Genomic DNA, 9,792 nt, shown 5'->3' with positions numbered 1-9,792 from the left:
GATGCCCAATTCCATCGTTACATAACATCCAAATGACCCCCTCAACAATTTACGTCTTAATTAATTACAGATACTTAATTAAAATTCTTCAATAGCCAATCATTATCACCTATTGATATCGATAAAGCCACTTCATACCCAGACTGTATGGCCTACGCGTATTCAAGGTCAAACAAAAAGCGATTTCCTTTACAGTCACAAAAATATAAACAAAAACGACCTTGAAATTCAGTTCTGAGTTAGTCATTTGATATGATTTAACATCTACATCTACAATGACAAGATCTATATATGTATAAGCAGCACAATTGCTTGTTGAACAAAAAAAAAACTTTTCTGATTTCCATTCAGCAACAAAAATTTGAAAGGAATGCTGCTCAGGATGACATAATGACATAAAGTTTGCATTGCAAACATTCAAGTGGCCTCATACACTTAATTTAATGGATCATCCAAAAATACAGCAGACATCCATTCCATCATGCAAATAAGAACTGAACCTTTAGTGGTTCAGAGACTGTTTACACTTGATTTTAAAGTTATTTGACAATGAACAATTCTTTTCAACTCTTTTTAATTATCAGTATGCAAATCAGACGTGATTTTTAAATGGTTGAGGCAACAAAAATATTAAAATCGGTTCCAGTTTTCATAAATAATTGTTCTTTGTTAATTAATTAACGATGACTGAATTAAATAAGTTGAAAATTTTTCAGTTTCACTTAGCTCAGTGGTTTGCAACCTGTGTGTCGCGGCACAGAAGTGCGCCGTCAAAAATTCTTGGAAATGCCACTAACCGTGACTCGTTTGTGATTTCGGTCGAGGCTTACCACTAAGGTGTGCCACGAAAAATAAAAGGTTGCGCACCACTGACTTAGTTGCACTGTTTAAAATTGCCTTAATTGTTAAATAATGTCAAGGTGCAATGTGTTCTGTGTCTTGCAACAGCTTTTAATAACACCTACCATTCTTTTAATTACAATGTTCTTAAGAATTGTAAAGAATTTATCGAGTTTTGTGCATGGGATTCGGACTATTTAATTAGGGATTGTACTTAAGTGATGTCTGTTTTGAAATTGAATATTTCAGGGTTGTTCGAACTTTTTTGTGGCACGGACAATGATGATGGACACTTAGGTGATAAGTCACGACCGAAACCACACACGGCATGCGGTTCATGGCATATCCATGCAGTGTTGTCTAACACTTTTTATGCCACGGCACACTTTGGTGAGAAGTCACGACCAAAACCGCACACGGCAATCACATACGGCATGCATATACGACATGCCACACTGGTGTGTCGCGTCACACAGCTTAGACAGCGCTGATATATATTTAGTTCTTAAAACATCCTCAACTGTCATAAAATTAAGATTCCAGATCAGTGGTGGGCAACCATTGTGCCGAGGGATACTAGTATCATGAATCGTACGCTGTGTGCGTTTTTGGTCTAGGCTTACCATCAAGATGTGCCACGACACATAAAATGTTGCACAGTTCTAAATCCTTTAAATATCATAGAGATTCCAATTTTAACAATATCTTTATCATAGTAGACGTCATCAATGGATATCCCTTAAAAATTGTCCATTCATAAGTTTCCATCCTACATATCAATTTTATAATAGAGTCGAGTCAATGAACACAAAATCAACTGACATAACATCAAAATCATCCAACCCAACAAACTCTAACGTATTTCAAATTTTCAAATATTGGACAACCATCACAGTGACTTTAAAGGGACCGCAACTCCGAAAAACAAAATAAACTTTATATTCGCAATTGCAGAAAATTTTCCCAGTCAGTAGCCCTGAATTATAATTCGTATAGAGCAGTGGAATCTAATTTTTCATTTGTTTAAATGGAATTTGACTTAATTTCGGGACAAATATATTTTAATTGTGTACATAAGTCATTAAATCATCCGCAAAGACTTGATTTTAATAATAAAATGATGCACAACAGTTGTTTTGTGAAAATTTCAATTAGAGAAACAATATTTACCTGATTTATGATCATTTGATAGTGGTAGTGTATGTGTGTACGTTTTCAAAAAAAAAAAATAAAATAATTGATAGTGCAGTAAAAGAAGAAAAACACAGAAAAAAAAGATTTAAGAAAAATCAAAGAAAACTTGATTAAAAACATTAAAAAAAATCAACAAATTATATGAAAAAATTAAAGTTGAAATGGATGTCAATTTATTACAAGACATGAAGCCACCAGGGGTTTCTTCGCGAATGGATGTTAGTTCTAACAATGTATTGATGAATGATGATATTACTGTTAAGGATGATAATAATAAAAAGAAAAGCACAACAACAAATGCAATTAATGCAAAAATTATAAATGAAATCTCATCATTACATGATAATGATAGTGATCTATTGGCAAGTCTACCAAAAGCTGAAGTTAAATTGAAGAAATTAGATGAAACCAAATTACTTATGGACAATAATGAAAATTCTTTAAGTGTCGATACACTCATTGAAATTTTATCGTCATCAAATAGCGATACGAAGCTACCGATACTTGATAATATTAAAAGTGAACATTTTGATGTAAATGGAAGTGAAAATATTATTGTGCCACAACTATCATCCGCTCCATCCACATTAAGTTCACCATCGTCATCGTCCTCATCGAAAGCTGGTTTCAGTAGTCCAAATACAAGTGAAACAGTCCCGTCATGTAAATCTGGTCCATCACCCAAACCCTATATATCACCCAAAAAATTTCCTAGTCCTTATTCAAATGGTGGTAAGCCAATGATGGCTGATTTAAATAAAAAAATGAAACAAGTATCGAGAAGACGATCGAAACCAAAAGCTGTGTATCAAAGTCAAATTACTGATAATTCAGTTGGCATTAAATTGTGTATTAAAAAATCAATTAATACATCAAAAGCTGTGCCATCGTCAAACAGTAAATCACCATCGCCGAGAAAACGATCGCGAAAATCAAAATCACAGTCGACAAAAGCAAAAGATAAAGGATGTGAGAGTGATAGTGATGATTCCTATGTAAAAAGAAGAAAGAAACCGTCAACAGTAAATAACAATAATAGTAATAAAAATTCATTTGAGGAGCCTGTTGAGCAATCGGGATGGGGAAAATTAATTCCAGAGGAAGTGCTAACTGAGGTATGTTTGTTGATTCTTCATCTTGTTCCTTATTTTTGTGATCCATTTCCATTCAAAATTATGACTTTCTCTATTTTAGATTTTCAAAATGGTAATTAAAGAAGAAGGAGCAATTCCAACAGCATGCCGATTGACGAGAGTTTGTTCACGGTGGCGAGAAGTGGCATTAGACACGAAACTATGGCGTAGTGTAGATTTAAGTACATACTTTAAGGAGAAAAATCGTACAGAACTGAGATTAAAATGGTTTATTGAGAATCGTTTGATTGATACGGAGGAACTAAATATAAGTTATTGGAAAGTGACAAATACTCTTGTTGTGCTCATGAAATTAAAAGAAAGCTGTTCGGGTCTTATAAGTATAGCATTGAATGGATGGAGGGCATTATCATCTGATGATCTTAATTATCTTACTGAAAATTTCCCTAAATTAGCAAGATTAGACTTAAGTTCTATAAATACGGAAATGAATACAAGTAAAACTGCTGTTGGCCTTCAATCACTTGTCAATGCAATCGAAAAAATGAAAGATCGTCTTACGCATTTAAATTTAGCTGATAATCGACTGTCTGGAGTTCCACAAATAACGCAAGCACTAACAACACATAGTCCGAACTTAGTCTTACTCGATTTATCAAATGTTAAGACAGTCGCTGTATCACACGGTATGCTTTATGTGGAGAAACTTCAAGAGGGATGTCAAAAATTAAAAATTCTTCGAATTGCCAATTCACATATACAATTATCAAATGCAAGTCTACAAGAACAGATGGCGTAAGACAATTGAACCTGAATATTCCATTTTATATCCATTCTCATCACTTTTTTTTGCTCACTTTTAGATCGCCTGGATTTCCAGATCTCGAAGAATTATCTGTTGCATCACTAATGGATGAATCTCGTTTAATGAGTGACGAAGCACTACAGCGAATATTAAAATCAAGCACAAAATTAAAATTATTAGATGTAAGGGGATGTGCAAGACTAACACACGATAGTTTAATTCGAATACCTGCGTGGGATTTAAAGCATCTTTTTCTCTCCGGTTGTTCTGTAACGAGAGACGTTGGGTAAGATTGTTTTTGCGGTTACTTTTTAAGAATTCTATTAAATATTAAATATCTCAATTTATAGATCTGGCCTTGAACTTATAGCAAGTAAATGGGCGCACAGTTTAATTGAATTTGACCTCGCATGGGCGACAGTTCAGACACCACTTGATAATGCTTTACGGGCATTAGCTGATAAACGTGATGAAAGTCCTTTAAAGTAAGTTTTTTAAGCTATTACTTCATGTGATATTGGAACTAATGTCTTGTTCTTATTGAAATAGCCATTTAAATCTTTGCGGATCAGCTGTGTCGGTGGAGGCTGTAAAGGAAATCTTGGAACATTGTAAAAATCTCAATTCTATAAATCTCTCATCATGTCGTGGACTGCCGCGTGGCATCAAACGACTACTGCAAGGTTCTGTTGAACTTAGTGAATTGAGAGAAAATTTAAGAAATGAAAATTAAAAAAAAAACTGAAAAAGTGAAAAGGATATCAATCTTTCCGGCTCTTTAGAGACGTGAAGGATATATGAAAAGTGAAAAAGTACAAAATACGATAAAAAAAGATATTATTTAGTGAAATAATGAAGGAAATAAGGATGGAAAGGAATAGTTTAAAAAAATGAAGTTTTTACATGTAAAAAAATGCAATTACAAGAACCAAGATTACACATAATTAAGGACAAAAACAATATACAACAATCTATAGACATTTCCATTTTTAAAAATGCCCATTTTTATCGATGATTGGAAGTAAAATTGTGAAAAAATAGTTTATCGTCTGTTTTCTTTCTGTGAAAATGTTAATAATCAACAAAAAAAATAATAATAATAAAGCTAAAATACCCGATATGATTTTGGGAATAAGATACAGTATGTGATATCAGTCGATATGTGTGAATTTTGCGGTGTCAATTTGTAGATTATATAAAATAAGAAGTGAAAAATAATTTGTGGAATTTTGTGGATCGATATTATATCAGTGGGAAATTCTTTAGTTTTGTGGGTCTCCACATTATCGGTGAATGGCTTAGACTACAAATTGGAAGCCACAAACGTACACAAACGACTACTTAAAATTCTAAACTGGATGTTATTTCCAACTTATTATCGAGTATAAAATTTCATTCCAAGTTCTTATTGTAATTTTCATGAAAAAAAAGTAAAAAATAAATAAATATAAACCCGATCGGCACATGTTGTTCATGGCAGTCAGATAGTGGCTACATAGCAGTCAAGAAATAGCTATGGCTACATGGCAACTAAATGATGGCTACATGGCAACCAAGTAATGGCTATATGGCAGCCAAGTTATGGCTAGATGAGAGTCAAATGGTGGCTTCATGGCAGCCAATTTATGGCTTCATGGTAGCCAAGCTATGGCTTCATAGTAGCCAAGTTATGGCTACATGGTAGGCAGGCTAGTTAGTCAATTTATGGCTACATGAGTCAATTTATGGCCATGGTAAATTTATGGCTACATGACATCCAGAATATGGCTCCATGACAGCCAAGTTATGGTTACATGGCAGTCAAGTGATGGCTACATGACAGTCAAGCTGTGGCTTAATGAGAGCCAGAATATGGCTACACGCCAGCCAGACAATAGCTACATGATATCAAGAATATGGCTACATGACAGCCAGAATATGACTACATGCCAGCCAAAATATGGCTACATGACAGCCATGACATTGCCACTTGGATGCCATATCTCTGCCATGAATAATCTGAACCGATCGGGACAGAAACATGAAAAAAATATTAAAGTGATGTCACTTGTTCTAGTTCCGTACATAAGCTATATAAAAAAAAGAAATTAAAATGTTATGAAAGTAAAAAAAAAACCTCAAAAAACCTCTCTTTTCGCTGTGCAATAGTAATGAAGTGTAGATGAAATTTACCCCAAAGATGATGTTTACCTGTGACCTATCAAGCATGAAATGTCTTTTAAAAATTTTTTTGTGACATCACTTATAATGCTGATCAAAATAATATTGAATAATTTAGTGAAAAAATAGTCCGAAATTTTTTATATTCTGCATTATTTTTTGTCTCCCCTTTGATAAACATGAAGTATGAAGTAGAATAATAACAAGATATATAGGCGGTAGAGTATAAAAAAAAAATTGTTTTGAGACACAAAAAAACACGATAAATGTGCCTACAAAATTAAAAATAAAATTTGTTGAAATTTTTTTTCAATTTTGTTGAACAAAAAAAAAGTTACTTCCAACATTCACGTCTCTATTTTATTCATTTGTTCTCCTGCTGTAGTTCTGTTGAACCCGAGTAATGTATATTGAGATTGTTTGGTGATTGATGTGGATTTACTCTGTTTTTTTTTTTATGAATTTTTAACAAATTCCGAGTGGAACAGAACGCGGATTACGACCTTAAATCTGGTTGCAAACTTAATGTTTTATATCATGTTCCATAAATGTCAATTTTATTACTAGACATAAGGTCGATTATTCGCAGTCTATTCTATTCAGGAATCATATTGCATAATTTGAAGTCATATCAGAAACTTGATTACATACACAATTCAAGTTGACTTCCTAAGCACCACAACGTAATCACTAGATCATAGCAAGGTATAACACCAATGCAATGAACCTAGCCACAATTTGTGTGTCACAAAAGCACAAAGTGAATTAGTGTAACTAGAAACAACGAAAAAGCACCCGAATCCGTACAGATTTTCCCTGGAATCGAACCCGGGACATTAAAATGTTAGGTCGTCACTCTAACCACTACTTCACTGCTGCTTTTTTGCTACTTTTTGTTTATATAGGCTTAGTATGAATAAACTAGACTCAGATTTACTTCCATATCAAAAATCACTAAAATACCAATAAATTTCTCAAATGCATCACTCGGGTTTAAAGCTCAATAATAAAATAATCAACAAAAAAATGGCAAAAAATATCATGGACAGCTCGGTTCCATATAAAAATGTTTCTTTTTTGCTATTATTATTTATATCATTACTTCTATGTATCTTGCATATACACAAGCAAAACAAACAACAAAAAAAAAACAATAAAACATGCATATACTTATGTATAAGTCGTGCGGTACTAATGTTGATGAACCGAAAAATTTTACTTTTTAACACAAAAAATTTCTTTAAGAAATGAAATTAAAAATACGTATTAAAAGTTCACTTCCATGACTCTTATGGAGGTCGATGGTATCAAGAGGATTAAAAATGAACCTTATTTAATATTATATAATAAAGAATCCTAGACGATAAGTTTAGTTAACATAAAAATTCGTAGATGAAATAAAATCTATTTTATAAGCATCAAAAACAAAATAAAAAAAAATGAAAATTAATTTAAGTCTATCCATCATCATTTTGGCCTTTTTACAAATTTTTCCCTAAACGTGTTGTCGTCATCGTCCTTTTCTTCGTTTTTAAGGCACAAGTTATATGAATAATGATGAAAAAAAAAACAAATTTCTTCATGATCTTCTTTTATTTTGCAATATTATTGAATAGTTTTTATGGATATATGAATGAGCATAAGTTAAAAAAGTAAGAAATCAAGTATTTAAGATGAAAAAAAGTTTAAAAAAGTATTTATATTAAAAAAAGAATAAATTTGTTTATTATTTACGTTGCTTGATATCTAATTTAAAAATATTACTTCCAAATGAATGAATGAAACTTAAGATTAGTTCTGCATGTATCTCAATCGATGATGATGATTGATATGATTATGTCAGTTATCATATATATTTATGAAGTATTGGATAATTTACAAATCATTTAACGTCTAGACGTGTGAATTTCATAATATTACGGATGTTTTGAGTCACGTTGGGTTAGTTGAAATGAGTGCAACAGGATCTTCCAGTTTTATGTGAAACTTTAGTATTTAGTTAGATATCTAGGCAGCATATGCTAGTTGCTAGGGCGCTGTATCGCCGTCGTGGGTATGGCATGACATTGAGGTATCCCAGTGGCACATTTACCGCTTCCCGAACAGCACAAATCAATTAATCGATCAAAAATCCGACCCAGACTGGGTTGACTCTGGATTGGAAATGAATTAGGTTAAAATCCGGAATCATGCCAGAGTTGGCTAGAGTAACATCGGTCGGGTACTGGATTTTCAATCAAATCGGCTTGTGCTGGTGTGGAGTTTAAATTGTGCTACTCAGGCTAGACTTATATATGCATATGTCAGATTATTTCCGAAAAGTAAAAATCGGTCAATTGTTCAAAAATTCAATTCTATGCCGAGTTGACTCTGACTTGTTGCCAAATGCGATTTAAGAACATGCTTGATTCCCGACCTGATGCTGGAGCCTCGAGTAAACAACAGTAGATCTAGTAATTAATTAGACATAAAGTCAAGTTGTCCATTCGGAGTTTACTTTACACTAATGCTAGATATGCTACATAAGTGCATTAAATGGCAAAACATTCTGGAATAAGTTGAATTATCCAGAATTGACTCGACTCAATCGGAAGTAAAAACATGAACCTGAAGCCCTAAAGAATGAACCTCAATCGAAAATATTAGAAATCCTCAAAAGCTATCGAAACGAAATTGATGTCTGTTCATAATTAAGATCAAGATTATTTTACACTTCCTCCTCTAGCTTCACATTTAACATCGATTTTGTAATTCCATTTTTGCCAACAAAAAACCCCCAATTCCGATTAAATCACTCGAATTATTTGAATACAAAACATCACACTTGATGACTACAAATCACTCAACTTTGAAGAAAGCGACAAACAGGAGGAATTCGAAAGCCTTTTGTTAAATAATTGTAAAATATTTTAAGCAAGACGAAAAGCTTTTAATCTACAGAAAAAGATATTCGCATATTTGACATGTGAAATTTATAGTTATCAGATGTCACTATAACAACTAGACATTATTCATAATACTTTTGTGAAATTTGCGTCGTGTATGATCAGCTTACATGTGTTTATGATGTAAAGATTGAAATTTCTTGATTGAAAATTATCCAATACTTTAAATTTCTGAATTTTTGGAGATTCAAGACGTGGGAATATTTGTGGAACAGTTGATAGCTCTAGGAAGTCAAGCGGTGTTTAAATGACCAAAAATCATGTCCCGAACCAACTTGGCTTCGACTTCAGGCTTGATGAAATCCGGTTTTAGGCTTGATTTGTTGAAATCCGGTCTCAGACCAAATTCATTGAATTCCGGCCTCTGACCAGATTCGAAATATAGACCAAATTCTTCAAAAACCGGCCTCAAACCAGAGAAAAGTGGATTTGGTTCAAACCGTTCTAGATTTTCGGTCATTTCTAAGCCATATGCTTGTCCTTATAAGAATGCCGATTTTCAATTGAATTACTAATATTTTAAGCAATAGATTTCTAAGCTCAAATTTTCAAATAGAATGTGGCAGCTAAGATTAATGAAAAGTTTAGATTCCTGCAGATTTCAGCTAAATTATTCAAATTTTATTGAATTTTCTTTGATTTTGTTGAAAATTGGCAGCTAAATTATCCCGATCAGCACACCTTGAAATATTGTCCACATTCTTCCAAGACGACAGTATGCTTAGAGACCAAATGGCAACTAATTGGCTAATTC

At 32.9% G+C, this 9,792-nt stretch overlaps 1 protein-coding gene across 1 annotated transcript; it reads left to right on the top strand.

Annotated features, from left to right (window-relative positions):
• The first annotated feature begins 1,828 nt into the window (after positions 1-1,828).
• On the top strand, positions 1,829-5,619 carry Fbl6 (F-box and leucine-rich repeat protein 6). The gene is made up of 5 exons (XM_070643409.1): positions 1,829-3,149; positions 3,229-3,923; positions 3,992-4,219; positions 4,284-4,418; positions 4,483-5,619. The coding sequence occupies exons 1-5, from the start codon at positions 2,196-2,198 to the stop codon at positions 4,664-4,666; spliced, it is 2,196 nt and encodes a 731-aa protein (XP_070499510.1). The 5' UTR covers positions 1,829-2,195; the 3' UTR covers positions 4,667-5,619.
• Positions 5,620-9,792: the final 4,173 nt, after the last annotated feature.

This window comes from Chironomus tepperi, unplaced genomic scaffold (genome assembly GCF_022539635.2).
Source record: "Chironomus tepperi strain 1889 unplaced genomic scaffold, CSIRO-AGI_Ctep_v1 contig_309, whole genome shotgun sequence".
NCBI classification, from domain to species: Eukaryota; Metazoa; Arthropoda; class Insecta; order Diptera; family Chironomidae; genus Chironomus; species Chironomus tepperi.
This window is presented reverse-complemented; position numbering and strand designations above follow the sequence as displayed.

What these genes read in the sequence shown, in the direction of transcription:
- Fbl6 (XM_070643409.1), top strand. Translation starts at nt 2,196, where the DNA reads ATGGATGTCAATTTATTACAAGACATGAAGCCACCAGGGGTTTCTTCG. An exon ending in CAGAGGAAGTGCTAACTGAG is followed by an intron (nt 3,150 to 3,228) that starts GTATGTTTGTTG and finishes TCTCTATTTTAG; the next exon opens with ATTTTCAAAATGGTAATTAA. An exon ending in TCTGTAACGAGAGACGTTGG is followed by an intron (nt 4,220 to 4,283) that starts GTAAGATTGTTT and finishes CTCAATTTATAG; the next exon opens with ATCTGGCCTTGAACTTATAG.